This window comes from Phacochoerus africanus, chromosome 10, assembly GCF_016906955.1.
Source record: "Phacochoerus africanus isolate WHEZ1 chromosome 10, ROS_Pafr_v1, whole genome shotgun sequence".
In the NCBI taxonomy this organism is placed as follows: domain Eukaryota; kingdom Metazoa; phylum Chordata; class Mammalia; order Artiodactyla; family Suidae; genus Phacochoerus; species Phacochoerus africanus.
The window spans coordinates 27,949,887-27,975,077 of record NC_062553.1 but is presented as its reverse complement, the minus strand read 5'-3'; the positions used below and the strand labels follow the sequence as shown (position 1 = coordinate 27,975,077).

General features: G+C 36.6%; 1 protein-coding gene across 1 annotated transcript in view; it reads right to left on the bottom strand.

Moving 5' to 3' along the window:
* DTHD1 (death domain containing 1) overlaps positions 1–25,191 on the bottom strand; it is a 75,415-nt gene that overhangs the window by 30,246 nt on the left and 19,978 nt on the right. The window contains exons 6-8 of the mRNA XM_047799292.1: positions 19,551–19,712; positions 17,610–17,899; positions 7,835–8,079 (exon numbers count right to left, since the gene is read on the bottom strand). Coding sequence (XP_047655248.1) covers positions 7,835–8,079; positions 17,610–17,899; positions 19,551–19,712 — 697 coding nt within the window. The remainder of the gene's footprint in view (positions 1–7,834; positions 8,080–17,609; positions 17,900–19,550; positions 19,713–25,191) is intronic.

Genomic DNA, 25,191 nt, shown 5'->3' with positions numbered 1-25,191 from the left:
GAGGCAGAAGGTGATCTGACAGATGGTTTAAAGGCTCACTCTGCCCTCTGACTTGAGAATAGTCTATAAAGAGGCAAGGGGAAAATGAGACAGTATACATGGGAATACCCATGGAGACAAGAAGTGTCTGTTGAATGAATTAACATATGAGTAAATGGAATATGGAAGTTGAAGAATAAGATAAACAGGGATCCTCCCAAGCATGAAGTAATAGGTGATATGTTCATATCTTTGGGAAACAGACATAATATATTAAGGTCACATCTTATTTGTGTGTGAATGTGTGTGTCTATATCTATACACATACCAAGTATGAATATTTACTGCTTGTCTTCTCTGTGGAAAACACTTTTAATTTTGACAGATGCCTTCACCTAATTTATGCTACATCTATAAATGTATGCATAATGTAGTGTTTATTAATGCCAAGCTCCATATAATATGGCTACTTCCATTTCCTGAAAAATAGCACATTCTCATATTGCCTAGCTGAGATGAATTTTTTTAAAATTCTGAATTTTATGGAAGAAGTCTGTTCTCATAAAAATAGAGGTCATGATTTCAATTTCCATTTAGGTATGTTAGTTTAAAATTTTCTCCAGCTATAGATTCCTTCTCAATGCCAGCAAACTTACTTGTAAAGATTTAGTTTAATCATGAGAAAGGGCCAAAAGAGTATGTCTGGAAAGCCTTATACAAAGCTATCTAGGAGAAAAAAAAAAAAAAACAGATGGCATACTGGCAGTAGATTCATATGTAAAATGCAGCAGACGTTTAAAATGTAATTTTTTTAAAATGCCGATATAGTTTCAAGAGGATCAATTTCAAGGTTTGACAATTTTAAGCTTTGAAAAATTGTCTCATTTATCTAATCATTCACAAATAATTATCAAACATGTACTAAGTGCCTGATACTGACAGTACAACTTGAGCAGGACAGTGGATGTGTCTGCACAGTTCATTGCACTTATCCTCAACCAAAGTAACATTACTCTCAATGAGAGAAAATTTTCTCTTGGGCAAGATAAAGGGCTTGAACTTTTAATGTATAAAATATACATACAATACATAAATAGACATACATTCTAAGGACCCCTTAGGAAGGCAAAAACAGACAACGAGATTGAGAAATACTTGTCTGTTGGAGAACAGGGGATTATTATAAAATTTGATGACTCCAGTGAAAGAGAAAGTGTAGGATGTTGTAAAATACACCCTAGAAAGACCTAACTTGTTTTGAAAGGGAGATAAAGGAAGGCTTTCTGGGAGAAGTCACCCTTCAGCAGAGCTATAATGGATGACCAGTAGGAATTGTTCAGGCAAGCAGGTGGAGAGCACTGTTTTAGAATCAAAGCAGAGGAAGAGTTCATGAAAATATCTAGACAATTATCGAACAGACTTTCATTGTGGAAAATATATCTAAACCCCTTAATTATCTAGTTTGGCTAATTTGGCTATTTAATTCATCAAATCAAGCCACAGAGAAGACACTGCAATTAGAAGCTGAATTTTTTGTCACATTTTGTACCTCAGGTCTGCTCTTTCTCCCATAAATGCCTTTCTTTCTTTCTTTTTTTACATTTTTTGTCTTTAATCTTTTTAGGGCTGCACTCCCAGCATATAGAGGTTCCTAGGCTGAGGGTCTAATCGGAGCTGTAGCTGCCAGCCTACACCATAGCCACAGCAACACAGGATGTGAGCCATGTCTGTGATCTATAACACAGCTCACAGCAACGCCAGATCCTTAACCCACTGAGCGAGGCCAGGGATCAAACTCGCAACCTCATGGTTCCTAGTTGGATTCCCTTTCACTGAACCATGATGGGAACTCCCAGGGCCTTTCTTTTCATTGTCCTCCATCAGCCTCATCACAGTGAGTGAGGCTCTCAACGCCTCCTGCCAGAAAATTCCAACAGTTCCCACCACCCCCTTACTTGTCTTCCTCTGCATTGGTATAGCATAGGTATTTTTTTATCATTAATTCCCCAATAAAAATTTTTTATTTTACTGTATAGCATGGTGACCCAGTTACACCTACATGTACACATTCTATTTTCTCACATTATCACGCTCCATCATAAGTGACTAGGCATAGTTTCCAGTGCTACACAGCAGGATCTCATTGCTAATACATTACAAATGCAATAGTTTGCATCTGTTAACCCCAAGCTCCCAATCCATCCTGTTCCCTCCCATTCCCCCTTGGCAACCACAAGTCTATTCTTCAAGTCCATGATTTTCCCATAGCATTGGAACAATATTGCAATCTTAAGAAGTAAAGTGCTAAGTCAAGCTACCTAAAGAGCCTCTGATGTATCCTTTCTCTGTTTTCAAATCTTCATGTTGATCCAAATCAACTCCTTGGTCTGCCAGCTAAGTGTTTGTGCAGCCAGGCTCTAAACCACTGATCTGAGAGAACTCAAGTATTCCTTTAAGTCAACAGTTCCTAAACTTTTAGCATCTAATGAACTCTATAGACCTCTCTGCATTCATCCAGTCACAAATATTTAGAGTGCTTATAATGTGTCAGGCACTGTTCTAATCACTGACAACAGAGCGAGCACAGGGTAGACAAGGCCCTTTACTCATGGAACTTGCTTTTCCTCAAGGAGAAAAAGCAAGTAGAAGTTAAACAAACAAATAAGTAAATCTAAAAATTTCAATTAATGGTGTTATGAAGTAAGTTTTAAAAAGATCAGGGGTTGGAGTTCCTGTCGTGGCTCAGTGGTAATGAACATAATATCCATGTGGATAAGGGTTTGATCTCTTGCCTCAATCAGTGGGTTAAGGATCTGGCATTGCCGTGAGCTGTGGTGTAGGTTGCAGATGCGGCTTGGATCCCGAGTTGCTATGCCTGTGGTGTAGGCCAGCAGCTACAACTTTAATTTGACCCCTACCTAGGCTGGGAACTTCTATATGCCGCAGGTGTGGCCCTAAAAATCCAATAAATAAATAAATAAAATATAAATATAAAAGGATCAGAGATTAAAGAGCAACTTTAGATAAAGAGATGGAGGAATACGAATAAGGAGGTGATATTTGAGCTGAGACCTGCGTGATGAAGAACCAGTTATGTGATCATCTGAGGGAAGAGGACCGCCCCCCAGACACAGGGAGCAGCAAAGGCCCTAGAATGGAAACAAAAATGCCCAGAAGGAAAATTATAGTGGGTATACACCTATCTAGTTATATCATTCTTAAACTATAATTTTCCGTATCAGTGGTTTGCTAGACTCTACTACCCTACCCATGTCTCCCATGAACCCCCAAATCTCCCCCAAACCAGCAAGTAAATAATTAATGTCTCCGGGAAACTGTAATTCTGCTTAAATGGCTGCTTTCAGTGCAAATGACTAGAACCCATGTCCTATCATTTGTTAAATAATTTTAATATCATCTCTACACTAAAACATAGTATACATGAAATTTTCAAACAATTTCCAGAGAGAACCTGAATGTCCTGAAATCCATCCTGTACCCATGACTAAGAATCATAGTGTTAAGTGCTAAAGAGGCAATAGTGCATAATGTTGCTCATGTGTGAAGCAGATTTTCTGGGTCTGAATCCCACTTCTGACACTAAGTTATGGGTCCATGGGCAAGTTACCTAAAATTTCTATGCCTCAGTTTCCTATAAAATGAGGGCAGTGATAAAGCCTCATAGGATTTTTGTGAGGATTTAATGGTACAATGCATGGGAAGAATTGGAAGACTTTTGGCACATTAGAAATTATTGTAATAGCATTATATGAATTACGACTTCCTGCTAAGCTATGCCTACCATTCCCAGTCAAATTCATTCCATTTCTTCAGCCTAACATGATTTTCTACCAACTTATGAAGCTCAGATAAAATACCATAACTACTATGAAACTTCTATTGATTTTAGTTAGATTCCAGAAAAACAATTTCCACAAACACCAAAGTATACAAAGGTTCCCTTTTCTCCATAACCTCTCCAGTACTTGTTTTTTCTTGTCTTTTTGATAAAAGCCTCTCTATTTGAGGGGTTTGAGATGGTATCTCATTGCACTGTTGATTCTCATTTCCCTAATAACTAGTAATGTTGAACATCTTCTTTTGCCTGTTGGCCATTTGTGTATCTTCTTTGGAAAAGTGTCTATGCAGGTCCTCTGCCCATTTTATAATTGAGTTGTTGTTGTTGTTGTGTTGTATGCATTCATTATATATTTTGGCTATTAATCTCTTGTCAGATATATGATCTGTAAATATCTTTTCTCTTTCATTAGGTTCCGCTTTTATTTTTATGATGATTTCCTTCACTATGCAGAAGATTTTTAGTTTGATGTAGTTTTGTATTTATTTTATTTTTTGTTTCCTTTGTCTTTGAAGTCAGATCCACAAAAACATTGTTAAAACTGATATCAGGGAGTTCCCGTTGTGGCGCAGTGGTTAACGAATCCGACTAGGAACCATGAGGTTGCCGGTTCGATCCCTGCCCTTGCTCAGTGGGTTAAGGATCCGGCGTTGCCGTGAGCTGTGTTGTAGGTTGCAGCCGCGGCTCGGATCCCGCGTTGCTGTGGCTCTGGCGTAGGCTGGTGGCTACAGCTCCGATTCGACCCCTGGCCTGGGAACCTCCATATGCCGCGGGAGCGGCCCAAGAAATAGCAACAACAACAACAGTAACAAAAAAAAAAGACAAAAAAAAAACTGATATCAAGGAAGTTATGCCTATGTTTTCCTCTTGGGTTTTCATGGTCTTACATTCAAGCCTATAATCCATTTGTGTTAATTTTTATGTATAGCATAAGATACTGGCCAATTTTATTCTTTTGCATGTGGCTGTCCTGTTCCCCCCACAGACACACACACACCATTTGTGGAAGAGACTATCCTTTCTCTGTGGTATGTTCTTGGCTTCAATGTCATAAATTAATTGTCCACATATATGTGGATTTATTTCTGGGTTCTCTGTTCTGTTCTATTGATCTGTGTGTCTGTTTTTATTCCAATACCATATTGTTGTGAACAGTAAGCCTTATAGTATGGTTTGAAATCGGGGAGCGTGAGCCCTCTAGTTTTGTTTCTCATTCTCAAGATTGCTTTGGATATTCAGAGTATTTTGTGTTTCCACACAAATTTTAAAATTATTTTTAAATGGGATTTTAATACTGAACCTATAGATTACTTTAGTTATTATGGTCATTTTGACAATATTCTTCTAATTCATGAGCATAGGATGTCTTTCCATTTATTTGTGTCCTCTCCAATTTCTTCTTTCAATTTTTAGTGTATATGCCTTTCATGTTCTTATTTAAATTTATTACTACAGGGGCTTTATACAATTATAAATGGGATTTTTTAAAAAAAACTTCTCTTTCCAATAGTTCATTATTAGTGTATGGAAATGTCTTAGATTTCTGTATACTGATTTTGTGTCTTACAGCCTTACTGAATTGATATATTCTCACAATTTTTTGGTAGAGTCTTTAGGATTTTCTATCAGTAGGATTATACCATCTCCAAAGAGTGACAGCTTTACTTTTTCTTTTTTGATTTGGATGCCTTTTTATTTCTTTTCCTTGTCAAGCTGCTGTGGTTAGGACTTCCAGTACTAAGCTGAAGAAAAGTGGCAAGAGTGAGCATCCTTGTCTTGTTCCTGATCTTAGGGTAAATACTTTCAGCTTTTCCCCATTGAACAAAATGTTTGCTGTGGGTTTGTCAAGTATGGTCTTTAATACGTTGAGGTACCTTTTCTCTCTACCCATTTTGTTGACAGTTTTATCATAAATGGATGTTGAATTTTGTCAAATTCTTTCTGATTCTATTGAGATGATCACATGATTCTAATCCTTCATTTTGTCAATGTATCATGTTGTGTATCACATTGATTCATTTGCAGGTGCAAAACTGTCCTGTGTCCCTGGAATAAATCCCACTTGATCATGGTGCATGATTATTTTAATGTATTATTGGATTCAATTTACTAATATTTTGTTGAGTATTTTTTCACCTATGTTCATCAAGGATATTAACTATATATATTTTTTCTTTTTGTGGTATCCTTGTCTCGTTTTGGTACCAGAGTAATGCTGACTTCATAAAATGAGTTTGGGAGCATTCCCTCCTTTATAGTATTTTGGAAGGTTTAGAGAAAGATATACATCAAATATTATTTGAATGTTTTGTAAAATTCACCCATGAAATCATGTTGTCCTGGAATTTTCTTTGTTGGGAAGTTTTTGATTACTATTTCAATCCTTTTGCTAGAAAGCGGTCTATTCATATTTTCTATTTCTTTATTATTAGGTCTTAGAAGATTGTTTTTAGGAATTTATCCATTTTTTCTAGGTTGCCTGCTTTTTTGGTGTATAATTGTTTGTAGTAATTTCTTGTGATCTTTTTTATTTTTGTGGTATCAGTTGTAACTTCTCTAGATGTAATACTTTTAAATATATATGCACCCACTATAGGAGCACCAAAATAAATAAAGCAAATATAACTGGCCTAAAGGGAGAAATTTATAGCAATAAAAAATGAATAAAGGACTTTAATATTCCACTTACATCAATGGATATATTGTCCATACAGAAAATAAGCAGACATCAACTTTAAACAACACATTAAACCAAATGAACCACTTATATATATAACATGTATATATAAAATGTTCCATCTAAAACATTTAAAACATTCCACCTGAAATATATACTTTTCTCAAGTGCATATGGACCATTCTAAGATCACATGTTAGGTCACAAAACAAGTCTCAGGAAATTCAAGGAGACTTATATACTATCAGGCATCTTCAACAACAACAATGGCATGAAACTAGTAATCAACGACAAGAAGAAGCTGAGGAAATTTCAAAAATGTGCAGATTAAAAAACATGCTACTGAACAACCAATGTGTTATTAGGAATCCAGAGACAAAATAAAAAATACATAGACAAATGAAAACAGAAGCATGACATACCAAAATCTGTGGGATAAAGCTAAAGCAGTCCTAAGAGGAAAGTTTATGATGATACAGACTTACCTCAAGAAAAAAGAAAAATAGTAAATAAACAATATAACTCTACACATAAAGAAACTAGAAATAAAGAACAAAAAAGTCCAAAGTTAAAAATGGAAGGAAATAATAAATGTTAGATAGAGAAAATAAAAGAAATAGAGTCTGAATAGACAGTAGAAAAGATCAATGAAACTAAGAGCTCATTCTTTGGAAAGATAAACACGATTGACAAAAATTTAACTAGACTAACCAAGAAAAAAGAACTCAAACAAAATCAAAACTAAAAGAGTAATTAACTCTTAAAACAAATGTTCAGGATTTGGTAAGTCTCACTGAAAATATTTTGATGTCACTGTCTTTGTTACCACATGATTTTTCTTAAAGTGTATTCTGAAATATAATTCAGGGTTTGTTTTGTTTTGTTTTGGGCTATACCTGTGGTATGTGAAAGTTCTCAGGCCAAGAATCAAACCTACACCACAGCAGCAGCCTGTGCTATAGTTGCAACAATGCTAGATCCTTAACCCACTATCACAAAGAAACTTCCTATTCAGTACTCTTATACATGATTTTTCTAGTTACTCAAATGCAATTACAAAAAAAATGAATGATATTTTTTCAATAGTCATTAACAATATACTGTTAGGACAAGACCAACTTGAATTGCTTCTATTAGAAAGTTGATATGGAAAAAAGTAGAAAACATTCTCTAACTTTAAAATTGTAGCTACTCTTTCTTTATCAACATTATTCCTATCTTTCCTTTTAACTATAAGTATCCATATGTCTGCCAATATTGATTTTGGTAGAGAATTAAAAAGAATAAAATATAGTAATTGGGGAAGTAAAATTACTTACCTTTGGCAATCTCAGTGGTAATTTGCAAATTGGCAACTGATAATTGTTTTCATTAAGTATAAGAGATTGATCCGAGTTGTGAACTATCTTTTCTTTAGGTGCTTTATAAACTATAATGGTACCCTTGTAATGAGGGCAGCTGTAATTTCCAAATTCATCCACCTCTTTGATTTGGAGTTCCAATCTAGGTTTCCTTTGTAAATGAAAAATAAGCTTGTAGTCTTTTCCATAATCCTTCCCATTGCCTAAATAGAAGTAAAATGCATGTGTTACTATTAAGAGACTTAATTCTTAAAAATTCAAATTAACTCATTTTTTAAAAATGTGTCTTTTTTGGTGTCATTATGTCTAGTCACAACAACCTGACAAAGCAGTACTGTGTAAATCACAGGCTGAAACTGTATAAATTACTAAAATGATTCTCATCTACAGTTGGACCAGGTACTCTCTGGTTGTTTCTAGATATAATAATCTTTGATTTTCTTTTTCTATTCCATTTTACTACAACAAGAAACTATTGGAAATATTCAGTTCTTTCTTTACACAGAAAATGTTTACTTTTTAAGAATATTTTTCCTTTCCCTTAACTCTTCCTCTCATGTTGCACACTATCAAGACCTCACAATAGACATTCTAGATCTGCACTCTCCTATATGGTAGCCACCAGCAACCTGAGGCTTTTTAAATTAAAGTCAGAATTAATAAAGCTTGAAAATAAAATTTCTTAGGCAGTCTAGCCACATTTCAAATGTTCAACATTTGTTTACTAGCTACCTTATTGGACAGTACAGATATCAAACATTTTCACAATTGCAGAAATACACTGCAGTTCTAAAACTTTCTTTTATTATTTATTTTTTTTTAATTTATTTTTGTCTTTTAGGGCTGTACCTGCAGCATATGGAAATTCCCAGGCTAGGGGTTGAATCAAGGCTGCAGCTGTGGCCTACACCACAGCTTACAGCAATGCCAGATCCTTAACCCACTGAGTGAGGCCAGGGATCAAACCCACATCCTCAAGGATAGTAGTTGGGTTCATTACCACTGAGCCATGATGGAAACTCCTAGAACTTTCAAATGGAATAAGTACTAGATTTAATGATACTTACTGAAATTTCTACTAAAACCTGGTGAATTCTCCCAAAACAAAGATATGGAAACATCTTCTCAACTGTCCGCTGAAAATAATGGAGCTTTAATAAATGTAACATTTCACTCATGGGGGTTTTACCATGACAATCAGGATATTTCACCTTCTCATTGCAATGGTAAAAAAAGACACTGCCATATTGCCTAAGGCAGGTGTATGTTAAAAGTAAGCTACAGTGTAATGGTTATATGTTTTTGATATACAGATCTAAACCCAAGTTCAGCCATTAGTATTTATCAACACCATGATATTTATCCAGTTCTTTCACATCTCTGAATTGCTTGGAGCCTTAACTTCCTTACCTTTAAAACAAGAGAAATAAAACTTACCTCTTAGCACTGTTCTGGGAATAAATTAGATAATATGAAAGGTTGGCACAAGGCCTGCCTTATAATAAAAACTCATTAAATAATAGCAATAAGCACAAATAAGAAGAAAGAAGCAGGATTCTTACATCATTCTGAATTTGTATGACAAAAACCAACCCACTTAATTTTTTTTAAATGTCTATATGAAGCTTTTATGTCTAAAGTGCAACTTCCTGCTGTTCTGCGAGGACTGAGAGTTTACTGCCCAGACCTCTCTCTCTCTCTAGTCATCCCATCCCACCCAGTGAAAGAAGTATTCTGTTGCAACTGCTAGAAGTCATGTTGGTAAATGTCTAAAGAACTGTTATCTACAATTCGAATAACTCCAGGTTACAGAAGGTATAGGAGTATGTCCTTTTGCACAAGTCTATATTTTAGAGGCAACCTGGCACCTTGAACAAAACAGATTCCTAGGACACAGAAGTGATTACATGACTAGCTGGGGTCTGCCTTCTTCAAAGTTTCACTCTGGTAAAAAGAAAAGAAAAGATAAATAATTTGGAGTCATTGAAATGTCATCTAGTAAATAGTAAATTAGAATTTTTAGATCACTGGGCTAATATTTGGCATACTTCTACTTCCAAACCACTAGAGTACTATCTAGAAAAATGTTGCTACTTTGGTCCCAATAGAATATAATTTAGTAAATTTCTCCTTCCATCTCTTGAAAGATATTCCCTGCCAGGTACGCAATTACAAGGAATAATTTATATACAGTATGTCAAGATTGAGGATGGGCATAGCCAAATTCATTCAAATTAGATCTAAAACTTATCTACCTCTTATTAGCAGTTAATTTAAAAAAATAAAGCTCTCCAATGAAAATCTCTGAGAATCTCATTTTTATATGAAATAAGGATGAATTTATTGATGATTTACCAGTAATAAATTACATGATCTTAGTGTTATAAATAGGAAGCATTATGTAGATTATTTTAAAGTTGGAATTTCATTGTTGGAAGACATAACACTATATTTTGAAGACCTCTTGTTAGGGAAAACAAACAAACAATTAGAACCCAAGAAAGTACAAGCAGCACAAAGAAATTACACTATTTTATTTTTTCTCCCACTTCAGCATATTTAAAATTAAAGCCATTCATTACATACCAAAATTATGGAAGCAACCTTTGTTGACCTTTTGAGAACCTCTTTCTCCTCAACATATTATGGATATAGTTACTAGTAGAGAAGGTAGGGTAGTAGCTCTGTAATAAATATTTGTCATATAAAGAACTACAAAATTTATTTCTATTTTGGTAGTTACTAGATATTTCTTATAGCAATACATTTTCTTCTCAGTAATGAGTATTGGAATAACTTTCGTTGAAGACATAGGAAGTGCAAATGTAGAAATACATGGGTTTTTGCATAGAAAAGTCAGATGAGGAAGTAACAGGTTAGCAAAACAGAGACCCAGAAGACTCGCATGAGATGAGAACCACTGGTGTGGGATATATCTGTGGTCTAACTCATCTCCGCCAGTTCGAGGTACTTTCACCATATGCATCTTTGCTATAGACATCTTTGCCACAAACATGTTTTCCATAAAAGGCAATTTTGCTGTGAGCAAATAAACTAACTGGTCAACAGTTTAACATAGATTATTCAAAAAATCATGACAAATGACAATGATTGGCCTCAAGGTGGTTTCTTATTTTGAAACACACCACACTGGAGGAGAAAGAGGCAGAGACTCAGGACCATAGAGGCCAGAAGTTGAGCCCAATTTTCCCACAGAACTTTGGAACATCTATCAAAAGACATGTGACAATAGGCCAAGAACAAACAGTGTAGGAGGTTTTTGTAATGCCACACAAAGCTCAATTACAAACATGCATCCCAGTACTTGAAAACCGGTACCTCTCTTATGAAGAATGAAGTTTTATGAATAAGAAACAGTGTCATGCTGAACAATAAGATGAATGAACAAGTTTTTTAAGAATGTATAAAATACTATGAGCAAAAAACTCGGAAGACACGTGCATAGGTACAAACCACCAAATAAAATTGATATCTGTGCAGGATTGCCATGAATCTCCACATATTTTAATTGTATTTAAATACTTTATATCTTGCAATGAAGTGTTTACAATTTTGTTATTCATTTCTCAGGTTTCATTATGTGCTTTAAATGTCCCTCTTTTATTTTAGGTTGTTATATCTTTTGCGGCAAAATTGCCTCATGGCCAGTTAGTTATGCAGTGAGAATGTTTGCAGCAAAGATGTCTATGACAAAGATACTTAAGGCACCTTTGCATCTAAGCCTCCATCATCCCTTGCTTGATCCATTGCAGTGGCTCATTGATCTCCTTGTTTCTTCTCTGGCCTTACACCATCTCATCTCAACATAGATATAATCTGACCCAGATCATGTGACACCTCTGTTAAAAAACCCTTCATAGCTCTTCATTTCACTTACAATAAAAGACAGAGTTCTCAAAATAGTCTTTAAGGTATGGCTAGTACTCCTCTCATCTCCTTCAACTCGCCTTGCACTCCCTCTCATCCAGACACCCCAGCCTCCTTGCTGTTAACGCTTCTTCAAACACATCAGGCACATTTCTGCCTCAATTCATTTTCATTTGTAGTCCCTCTGCCTGGGATAGACGCTCCTGGAATACAGCTTGCTCTCTCATCTTCACATCTCTGCTGAAAGGGCATCTTTTGAAAAAACCTTCCCTGATGAGTCTATTTAAAGTTGTAGATCTGCCACTCTCTCTGAGATTGTTTCCTTTCCCTGCTTATTCTACTGTAAGGAACTTTCAACCTCATTAACCCATACATTTTATTTACTTAGTTACTTCTCTCTCTCCAGTGAAATAACAGAATCTTTAATCTTTAAATGAATAAAAAGATGGTTATTCTGGCATTCTACATATGTGTCTGGGAAAACCATTTCTCTGGGCCGAAGGGCATTTAGGGCAAATTTGATACCTATAGGTCTCTTTAGGGCATTACATGATGTTATGAGTGGTGCTAAGGTATCATTATGTAAAATTTTGTCTGCCTGTTTCCCAGCACTTTAAGAATTTTATAACCACGGGGGGAAAAACTGATAGCCTTCTCACTCAAATCTGGAACAAGACAGGGATGCCCGCTCTCACCACTGCTCTTCAACATAGTTTTGGAAGTCCTAGCCACAGCAATTAGACAAACAAAAAAAATAAAAGGCATCCATATAGGAAAAGAAGAGATAAAACTGTCACTGTATGCAGATGACATGATACTATACATAGAAAACCCTAAGGACTCAACCCCAAAACTCCTTGAACTGATTCATAAATTCAGCAAAGTAGCAGGATATAAGATTAACATTCAGAAGTCAGTTGCATTTCTCTATACCAGCAATGAAATATTAGAAAAGGAATACAAAAACACGATACCTTTTAAAATTGCACCTCACAAAATCAAATACCTCGGAATACACCTGACCAAGGAGGTAAAGGACCTATATGCCGAGAACTATAAAACTTTAATCAAAGAAATCAAAGAAGATGTAAAGAAATGGAAAGATATTCCACGTCCCTGGATTGGGAAAATCAATATTGTAAAAATGGCCATACTACCCAAAGCAATCTACAGATTCAATGCAATCCCTATCAAATTACCCATGACATTTTTCACACAACTAGAACAAACAATCCAAACATTTATATGGAACCACAAAAGACCCAGAATCACCAAAGCAATCCTGAGAAACAAAAACCAAGCAGGAGGCAGAACTCTCCCAGACTTCAAGAAATACTACAAAGCCACAGTCATCAAAACAGTGTGGTACTGGTATCAAAACAGACAGAGAGACCAATGGAACAGAATAGAGAATCCGGAAATAAACCCTGACACCTATGGTCAATTAATCTTTGACAAGGGAGGCAAGAATATAAAATGGGAAAAAGAAAATCTATTCAGCAAGCATTGCTGGGAAACCTGGACAGCCGCATGCAAAGCAATGAAACTAGAACACACCCTCACACCATGCACAAAAATAAACTCAAAATGGCTGAAAGACTTCAATATACGACAGGACACCATCAAACTCCTAGAAGAAAACATAGGCAAAACACACTCTGACATCAACATCATGAATATTTTCTCAGGTCAGTCTCCCAAAGCAATAGAAATCAGAGCAAATATAAACCCATGGGACCTCATCAAACTGAAAAACTTTTGCACAGCAAAGGAAACCCAAAAGAAAACAAAAAGACAACTTACAGAATGGGAGAAAACAGTTTCAAATGATGCAACTGACAAGGGCTTAATCTCTAGAATATATAAACAACTTATACAACCCAACAATAAAAAAACCAACCAATCAACGGAAAAATGGGCAAAAGACCTGAATAGACATTTCTCCAAAGAAGATATACAGATGGCCAATAAACACATGAAAAAATGCTCAACATCGCTGATTATAAGAGAAATGCAAATCCAAACTACCATGAGATACCACCTCACACCAGTCAGAATGGCCATCATTAATAAATCCACAAATAACAAGTGCTGGAGGGGCTGTGGAGAAAAGGGAACCCTCCTGCACTGTTGGTGGGAATGTAAACTGGTACAGCCACTATGGAGAACAGTTTGGAGATACCTTAGAAATCTATACATAGAACTTCCATATGACCCCGCAATCCCACTCTTGGGCATCTATCCGGACAAAACTCTACTTAAAAGAGACACGTGCACCTGCATGTTCACTGCAGCACTATTCACAATAGCCAGGACATGGAAACAACCCAAATGTCCATCGACAGATGATTGGATTCGGAAGAGGTGGTATATATACACAATGGAATACTACTCAGCCATAAAAGAGAATGACATAATGCCATTTGCAGCAACATGGATGGAGCTAGAGAATCTCATACGGAGTGAAATGAGCCAGAAAGACAAAGACAAATACCATCTGATATCACTTATAACTGGAATCTAATATCCAGCACAAATGAACATCTCCTCAGCAAAGAAAATCATGGACTTGGAAAAGAGACTTGTGGCTGCCTGATGGGAGGGGGAGGGAGTGGGAGAGATCGGGAGCTTGGGCTTATCAGACACAACTTCGAATAGATTTACAAGGAGATCCTGCTGCATAGCATTGAGAACTTTGTCTAGATACTCATGTTGCAACAGAAGAAAGGGTGGGGGAAAAAATGTAATTGTAATGTGTACATGTAAGGATAACTTGATCCCCTTGCTGTACAGTGGGAAAATTAAAAAAAAAAAAAGAATTTTATAAGCACGGGGGGTGGGGGTGGCTTAAGCTTTTCCAGTGGAAAGCTTAAGGGCTGAGTCAACAGCTCTAACGTAGAGAAAGAAATAAGGTTCTAGCTATGTGCAGAAGAATGCCAAAGCCCAATATAAAAACAAGAGGAGCGCCTATCTTATTTTTTCTTAGAAGTAGAAATAATGTCCGTGTCTCAAGATCCTCAATCAAAAGAATCATCTGTATTCTATATAATGCATATAGAGATTTTGATATTTCTCAGAGGGCCAGTCATCTGAGTTTTATATACTTTTAATCAAATAATACTATAATGTCACGTTTGTTCCCAAGCTTTTGTCTTTATTCTTCAAACAAATTCTTCTAGCTTTTTGGGCACTGTCCTAGGTGCTGGGGATTTTTCCTACCAACAGGACCAGCCCTCCGTTCATGGAACTATAGTCAGAGAAACTGACATTGATTAAACAATTAAATAAATAGAAGATTACCTCTATGGCCATGTCCACTAAGAGAATTACATAAAGATCTGAAAAAGTAAAATAAGAATTGACATCATCAGGAAAGATAGGAAAGGTTTCTCCAGTTATGATCATGAAAAGTGAGATATAAAAATGCATTTGGACATAACTGGAGGAGGGGATGAGGATGGGTGGAGAGGACTCTTCAGACAGACAACCTCTGGCTATTTGCCTTTGAGATTCCCAGAGGCTACCGCAGGCCCTGATGGAAAGATGAGGCATCAATTCTCTAGTAAGGGTCTTGCTCCTCTTAGATGGAGAAAATGCAGTGAGACCCTGGATCCAAGCATAGATCTCTAGAAAAGGCAAGGCAGAAAGGATCCTGGCATCCCACCTGACTCATTTTCCTGAGCAATGAGGAGTTCTCCTTTCTTCTATGGAAGAACTGCACACACTTGGCTATCCCCAGGCACTCTTCTTTTGTACACATTCCCCACTCTGCATTACAGGCAATAGTACACTCAACTGTTGCCTATGAGAAGCAGCATGACTCTTTCCTGTTTAGGGCAGGAGGTAAACACAGCTGCTATCCCAAGGATTACAGGAAATCATTTGCATCATTAGTTTGGGTGGGACCCTTCCAGGTTTTGCCTATCTCTTCTTAGAGGGATTCTCCTAGGGTGGTTTCTGCTCTGGAAGCCAAGAAGGAAGGGGTACCTCCCACCCTTCCTTCCTCCTCTCCTCTGCTGTCTATTCCCCCTTTTTCTGACTTTCAGTCACTCACTCACTAGGTCCACTTAGCTGGAGCAGATGGCTGAAACTCTACATGTGAAAGTGGAAGAGATTCTTCAAATTGAGACACTTGGAATCTTATTTATTCCTAAGAAATCAAAAAAAGGGGGGGGAGGGGAGCCTCAGCTTTAAGCCACATCATTTTTCAAGAAATAAAAACCAAAGAGCCAGTGGACCTTGGAGTAATTTTCAGAATTAAGAGAAAATAGGTACCATTTAAAAATCAAGGGGATCTATATTAATTTATAAGTGTAAGAGAGTATTATTTCAAGTCAAGTCTATCACAAGACTCTTGGGCCAGAAATCCCCACAAAACCTATTTCTGAATTCCCCTCACATCTCACCTTTACATGAACACCCGTTAGATCTTATTCCACCTCAAGGAAAGAAGTTATAAAGGGGAAGGGGTTCAATTAATAAAAAAGAAATTTCTGTGATGTTCCCCCAAAATTCTTTCTCTCCCTTTTCTCACACAGCTGTTTCCTCTCTGTGTTCTCCTTTTGCTTCCTTTTCTTTCTCTCTCCTTTTATCTCTTATATCTCATCCATTCCCCCACTTCTCCCATGTCTCCTGCCATCTCTCATCTTCATTCACACTGTTCGTTTTTCTCAGCATGGTCATAAATTCATGCATGCACTACATATTTATTAAAGGCCTTCAATGTCAGGCATGATCCTAGGCTCAGGGATACACAGAAAGAAAGACAAAGTCATTGCCCTCATGGAATCTATATTCCAATGAAGAACATGAGTATGGGAATGAAAAGTAAGTAAACAAATAAATAAAATAATTTTGAGTTGTAAGATTTATAGTGGAAATTAAAAATCACTAGATAAGTATAAAGATAAGAGGTAAACAGGACTGTCTCATCTGGATCCAAGGTTCTCAACCTCTTTTGTGCCACAGACCCTTTCGGAGTTTGGTGAAACTTACTGATTCCTTCTCACCATAGTCTCTTACTACATATAAAATACAATAAGTGGAATTATAAATAAGATGATTATACTGGAATACAGTTCTATCTACATATTTCTTGGGACTCTATGGGCCCCAGGTTAGAGTCTTTGTAGGACAACATAAAGAGTTCAGATGTTACTTTCAGTATAATAGGAGATGATTATAAAGTCTTAATCAGAGGAGTAATAAAGTATGATTTATAGAATTTTTATTTTTCTTTCTATGGCTGCACCTGTGGCATACGAATGTTCCTGGGCTCAAATCAGAGCTGCAGCTTCAGGCCTATGCCAAAGGCACAGCAGCACTGGATCCGAGCCATATCTGCAACCTGTGCTGCAGCTTGCAACAATGCCATGTCCTTAACTCACTGAGTGAGGCCAGGGATCAAACCTGCATTGTCATGGATACTAGTTAGGTTCTTAACCTGCTGAGCCACAACAGGAACTCCTGATTTATATTCTTAAATTATTACTGTTGTTACTGTGTGGAAATACATCTCATGTGGCTCATAGTGAAAGCAGAGGAATGCTTAAGAGACACTGGTGTAGGGAAGAGATGATCCTAGCATGGAGTCAGCTATCATAATTATGGAGATGACTATTTCTAAAAGAGTACAGCTTAGGGTCTGCTCATAAAGGAGCACACATGCCCTAAAAAGAGAAGAAAGAGACTGAAAAGAAAGGGAGAAAAAAATTCTTTTTTTCTCTTTCTAATTTTCCAAAGCTCCTCTCAGTCCTTCGAAGATTTCCTTGGTGTTTCATGATCTCCTCCCAAAGTTTGTGGCTGATAGCTCATAGACTATGCTAAAAGATTTCTTTATACTTACTTGAAGCAAATATGTTTCCAGTAAACCTTAAAAGAAGTTGTTCTCCTTCTTTCACCTGGAAATGGCGAGATGGCTCTGGAGGACCACTGAGTCCTCCCAAGCGCAAGTGCCTGAGCTCCTGGTTTAAATCTTTAGAAGGCACCACCAAAATAACAACTCTATGTGGGTTGTCTTTCTGGTGATAAAGTACAATGCAGGCAGTGGTGCTGAACATGGCTTCCTCCAAAGACTTCACAAAAGAAAGCAAATGGCTATTTTCCATAATGGAAGACAGACGAAGCACAATAAACCTGCACAGAAGAGAAAAGGGGTGACCTGAGGGAAACAGCCAGTCTCTAAAACATCACAGATAACTAAAAACACCCCCCCCAAAGACATTATTATCCAAACCTCCTTTAAAACCAAGCATCTAATGGCCAGTTTATTAAAATCATGAACACCTTTAATGAAACTCTCAGCAGTCAGGAAACCAGCTTAAATCAAACCAAGTTCTCAAATAGATACTCATAAACAAAGAAATAATTCAGTCTTGGCTTAGCTCTAAATATGGCAGTATATTTTAGGTTCCATTTTAACTCACGTTACCAAAAGGTATTACTTCAAAAGGAGAAAGATGATCAAGATCATCCATTTACCATCAATAGGACATGGGAGAGATGTCGTAATGAAGTGGGGATTGAAATATTCGTCTCTGTCACTATGTGAAAAGGGTTGTTATGGCAGATCCTGTTACAGGTTGAATTGTGTGCCCTGCACCCATATTCGTATGTTGGAGGTCTAATCCCCAATACCTCAGAATGGGACCTCACTTGGAGTTACGGTCTTTATAGAATTGATAACATTAATGTGAAATCATTAGAGAACACCCTCATCTAGTATGTCTGGTGCAATAAAAAGGAGAGAATGCCGTGTGAACATGATAAGGGGCATCTACAAGCCCAGGAGAGAGGCCTAGGACACTTCCTTAGAGTCCTCAGCAGGAATAAACCTTGCTAGCACATTCATTTTGGACTTCAAGCATCCAGAATGTAAGACAATACATTTCTGTTGTTTAAGCCACCCAGTATGGGATACTTTATTATGGCAGCCTAGCAAATGAATGCAAATCCTTCTCCCTGGGCTGGACCAGCCATCACCCAGTTGTCCTCCAGAAAATTGCTCCACAAGAGCCACCTCCCTCACAATAGCTCCACATCCTCAGACAAAGACTAACTGACACAGCCTCCTTGGTACTCACACTTAGAAGCTCCCTTGACGTATCAGGCTGAGGTAAAACTTCAGCTCAAGCTATAATCTTTCCCATTTCTTCCCTTCTTTTATTCCCCTACAGGAGTCACCTGAGAGCTTTCTCTATGTGTCACTTGCCTTCTCATCTTAGATGCTTTTTCTAGGGAAACTGACCCAAGACAATTATAGATGTAAGCTCTTCTTAATGAGATAAAGGCTATCTTTGGACATGCAATTGCCCTCTCTTTATGAATGTCTACTTCTCATGAAGCTTAAAATGTCTAAGCCTCTTCTCATAACGAGCCGTCTAGAACACATGGAAATGAGAAAGCAAAATGAGGATACAGAAGTAAATTCAGTTTATATATACATACTTAGGAGATGAACATGATATGAAGAGTTAATTACTATCTTCATGGAATTTCAGAAATGAAAGTGCTATTTTAAAGCTATTTTAGAGTTAGAAGAAAACTGTAAAAATAAATCTAAGTTAAGAGTGGTTTCCAACAACACCTATTAAACTATCATGAATGAAATTACAGATAGTGTATTCATGTTGGATATAGTTTGCATTTTAAACACACCCTAAAGGACTATTCATATTTCAATTTGAGGAATAAAAAAACCTAATCCTATGATTCTACCTCTGTAAACATCAATTACCAACCATCAGGATATAATATCATCAACTTTTATTGTTTACTGTTGCATTACCTCTCTAAATGTTCACACAATTCAAACGATATCAAGCCACTCTGTGTGGTTCTCACCACAACACCATCAAGCACAAACCAACCACTGTCTCGGCTTCTGAATCCCAATAGTTTCAAAGATTCACAGGTGTTTCCAGGCTTTCTTATGGAAGTTCTTTTTGTCCTATATTATGATAATAGAAAAAAAATTGACAAAATTTGTATAGCATACATCATATTTAATGCATTCATTCTTTCATTAAGTGAATAATCCAGTAATAATTCATTAAATATATACTATGTGCCAGTAATTATGCTATGTACCCAGTAATACCAAGATAAGAAATATATTGCCCTTGTTCTACAGAAGTTCATAATATTACAGTGTTAAACAGTCACAGGACAAGGTGGTCTGTGGAGTAGTGAAGGGATGTACAGGATAGTTCAACAGCAAAAGGAAGGTGCTCAGGAAAGCTTGCAAAGGGAAAATGCTAATATTTGAGATGAAGTTTAGAGAATGAGAAGCATTTTACTGGTTAAAAAAAAAATTAAGGGACTATCCCAAAACAATAAACTCACTGATATGAACCCAGATGCTTTAGCATAGCCATGACTTGTGGTATGGCAACCATAGACTCTGGAGCAACATTGCCTACTTTCAAATTCTGGGCAGCCCTGGTTCTTATGAAGAGTATGACCATGAGCAAGTTATGGGACCTCCCTGTATCTCAATCTTCTTATCTGTATTATGAGGGTAATAATACTATCTACTTTATAGGATGGAATGAGTTAATATTTGTAAAGCACTTAAAATTGTACTAAGCATAAATGGTATTGATATTCTCACCCTAATTCCTCCAGCAGAGATGGCTGGAGGAATTAGCTAATTGAGCTTTCACAAACTATTATCCTTCTTGCTTAATGCACCCTATTCCAAAGCCTTGAAAGAGGCAGTTGTACATACCCTGTGATACTTTCCAGGAACTAGAGCTGATTTCACTAACAGGAGACCAGTTTCCAACACCTAGCCAATTTGATTCCTTTCTTTGGAATTTGACCAAGAAAGAGGCCCAGAGATTATAACTTGTCCTTTGGCTATAGTGCCCTGGGCTATGAAAATGAATTGTCAGAGAGATTATTAAGAAGGGAGAACTAGATCAGATACTAAGAGAGAAAAGGAAAAAAAAATGTGAAAGAATCAGTGTAGTCTTAGAGATAGAGAAAATAGAGATTACCTATTGCAACTTTATAATAAACTCTTGCCTTAAATTCGCTTAGATTTCTATCTGTCTCAACGACAATAAGAAAAATCCTTGATACTGAGCATCTTGCTGGAAAAAGAAAAATCCTGTTCTAATGATGCTACAACCCACAAGGGGACAGACCCATTCTAGCTAGGTACTAAGAATAAAGGTGTCAGTGTGAGTCCCACATCTTTATTTGTGAATTGAATTAGTTATAGGTTTAAAACCACTTTTGTTTCACAGGTTGAGCTGTCCTGTGAACCGTAAATTAGGAACTGAACTAAATTTGAAATGCCTATTCTCAAAATTTTAGACTGCATTGATCACCAGACTAAAATCAAGAGTACAGGGGAAAACATAACAGTTTTTGGCTTTTGGTTTATAACCACAGGCATGTTAAAAATTTTAACACTTGAAAGTTAATTATCTATTAACCCAGGAAGATATACTCATACTGAATCCAGAACTTTGTCATTTACTAGAAATTGACTTAATTATATGTAATATTAATTTTTTTTCTGATGACAACTCTCAATTTTTTCCTGCTAATAGCCTAAGTTTTCTGTGAAGACCTAAATGTTCTCAACTCTGGTGGGGCTGACCTACTTCTGGATCTAGGTGGATGTATGACCTGAGCCAAATAGTGCATTCGGCACTCATTAGTGCTGCTTGCCAAAATATCCAAGGTACCCCGTTTCTGAGATAGGATTATACTTCCTTGGCCCCTGTGGTTGACTGGGGCCGTGGGACTAGTTATGGTTAATAGTGAACAATGTCATTTTGTCATTTTTCAGGCTAAGTATTGAATTCCTAGTGCAGGTCTGTCCAAAATTCTTTCTTCTGCCACAATGACTGCAACCAAACTGGTTGCCCTTCAGCTTAATTCTAGGAGTAAGGATGACAAAGAGGCTGCCTGTCTTTGATGAATGAGGCAGGTTTTTGTTATCATGCCATAAACTAGACTAGCCTACCCTGTGTAGTACATCTTCCGATTGGTCTCAGTGATCTGATTTTGAGTAGGAATAAGACTTAGGGCTATTATGTATACTCTTGGCTAAAAGAAGCTTCCTCTTTTCTACTGAACTGGGAGTTTTGAAGATGTAGCAATATTTCCAGTATGAGGAATAAGTGTGTCAGAGAATGGGAACTGCACAGAAAAAGGCAGAAAGAAAAGAAAAGAGACTGGGTTTTTTGTTGGCTCAAGATAAATATTAAGATACATATATCCCCGGATTTGTAATGGACCAAAGAATTCTTTTTTTCTTAACACTTTGGGTTTGCTTTTCTGTCACTTAAAATCAAAACAGTCTTTAATGATAGTAAGGTCAAATTTAGGCTTCATTTTTTTCCAGTTGAGTTATAATTGACATGTAACTTTGTGCAAGTTTAGTACATACAGTTTGATGATTTGATACATATATATATATATATAATAAAATATTAACACAATAAGGTTTGTTAACATCTGTCACCTAAAGTTCAGGTTTTAATGTAATAGATACAAATCATATTGAAATTAAATAACTTGATGGCATCTTTATTTATTCCAGCTATTCTTTGCAGCTCTGCAACTAACCTCTTTTTTTATATATACGGTATCACCAAACTTGAACCGCTAAGTATTGCCTAGCAGTGAATAGCACACCACAAAAGATAGCAGGCATTTTGATTTACTAATAGTTCCATGAAACATAAACTTTATTAAATTTATTTGTTTATTTAGGAATAACTGACCATGCTATTTCTTGAGTTCAAGACTCTTTCCATGTCCAAAATTCCAGGTGTTAAGGAAATTATGATTGGCCCATTGGGGGTCAAATATTAAATTATAATGAACAGAGACACTGAAGAATACAGAAGCTCCCATTAGATCCACATAGATAGAAAAGGCAATATCCAGAATTTCTGGTACAATTACCCCAAAATATAGTGGCAGCAGGTGTCTACCCCAGGCTGCCTTTTTCAAATCTAAGAGCATGCTGACGCATCTTTCCTAGATACATGCCTTAATACCACGCAATTAAGATTTTTCCCAAGATAAAAATGATCTGTTCCTGGGTACCTCAGTATTTTGTCTCTATGCAGAAATAGACATTACGGGGAACTTTTCAAGGATAGTTTCTTTTTATTATTTTAGACCATATTTTTAGTGAGGTTTTAGGTTCACAGCAAATCTGATGAAGGTACAGAAATTTCCCATATATCTCCTGCCCCAGACATGAATAGCCTCCTCCATTATTAACTCTCCCCACCAGAGTGATGCATGTGCTACAACTGACGAACTGACATTGGCACATCATAATCCCCCAAAGTCCATAGTTTCATTAGAGTCTACTTTTTTTGTTGTACATTCTATGGGTATGGAAAATACTCAATAACATATATTATCACCATAGTATCTTACAGAGTATTTTCACCACCCTAAAAGTTCTCTGTACTCTGCCTGCTCATCCCTCCTCAACACCAAACTCTAATAACCACTGATCTTTTTACTGTTTTCATAATTTTGGTGTTTCCAGAATGTTTAAAAGTCTAAAAAGTTGTATTTTCCCAGTAAGCATTTGCTTCAAAAATTTGTTGAAACGATTCCCTTCAGTACAAAGAAAAATATGACATGGGTAGTTTTACTTTTTATAAAATTACCACTTCTTAATCCAAAACATGGTGAATATAGTTGATAACACTGTTATATAGTTGAAATTTGCTAAGAGAGCAGAATTTAAGTGTTCTCGCCAAAAATGTAAAAGAAAAGATTAGTGTGCGAGGTGATGGATGTGTCAATTAGCTAGATGGGAGGAATCTTTTCACAGTGTATCTGTCTACAAAATCACAATGATGTATGCTTTGTTTTACAAATTTATTTGTTAATTCTAGCTCTGTAAAACTAAAAAGTAAATAAATAAAATGACATTTTAGGTGAAATCCTTTAAATATTATAAATTGAATATACAAAACATAAAATTATAATAGCAAAGCAAGAATAAGTCATCTAAGTCCCCTCCCTTTCTAAGGCTGAACAACTAAATCTTGATAAATATACTTTTTCATGTTGGGTTTTTTTTTTTTTTTTTTGGTTTACAATAAGCAGGAGGAATCTTAAGAGAATGTCTCAAGCTCTCCACCAAAACATCTGTGAGACCAGGATTGAACATCAGGGGGCAAACAGCTGGGAATTATGGGATTACTCTAAGGACAAATTACTTTCCAATAACTTAAACACAGAAGAATAAACCTGTAAGTGATAATCAAGTGAGCAGAATAAGGAACTGTGACTCTTGAGATCCTCACCATAAAATGTGAGCTTGAGACCTTGACCAAGATTCTCAAAGAGGCTGAAGTAGTCCTGGGTAAATAGCCCCCAGTTCTCAGCAGAGTCAGAAATAAATGCCATCTGAAGGAAAGCAACTCAATTACCCTTTAGATATCTCATGTATACATGATTACAAACAGAAGTTCACCCCAAATAAAGAGGTAACTACCATGAATGACAGTCAGCAGAAGGCACAGGCAACACCATCAAAAACTGCAGGTATGAGGAGATCCCATTGTGGCACAGTGGGAATGAATCCGAGTAGGAACCATGAGGTTGCGGGTTCGATCCCTGGCCTCGATCAGTGAGTTAAGAATCTTGGCGTTGCCATGAGCTGTGATGTAGGCCGCAGACGCGGCTCGGATCCTGCATTGCTGTGGCTCTGGCTTTACTGTGGCTCTGGCATAGGCCGGCAGCAACAGCTCCGATTAGACCCCTAGCCTGGGAACCTCCATATGCCGTGGGTGTGGCCCTAAAAAGACAAAAGGAAAAAAAAAAAAAAACCCTGCAGGTATCAGAATTAGTTGTTGCAGAATGCTACAACTATATATGAAAAGATTAAAAAGATAAAGGGTAAAAGTTTAATAAGCATAAAATATAAACAGTCATCAAGAGACTATGAAGGATGATGAGGGAAAGCTAAACATGAGCTAAATAGAATCTTAAGATATAAAAAAATAATTACCGAAAGCAAAAACTCAGTGATAGATTAAAAGTATATTTTAAAGTATACAATATTTGTGTCATTTGAACTGAAATGTGAAAAAAAAAAACAACAGAATATAGCACAGAGAGACAGGAAGACGGACAAAGTAAAAGAGAAGAAAAGAAAGATGAAAGAAAGAACGTGGTCTAACATACATCTCACTGGAAATCCGAAGAATAGAGCACATAAAATGGATGTGAGGCAATATTTGATTAGAAAACATAAGAATTTTTCAGAAATGTGAAAATACTATGTCACATACGTAGGAACTAAAGAATATAACAAACTGGTGAATAAAACAAAAAGGAAGTAGACTAACAGACACTGAGAATAAACTAGTGGTTACTAGTGGGGAGACGGAAGAGGGGAGGTACAATGCAGAGGGAGGGGATTAAAAATTTGG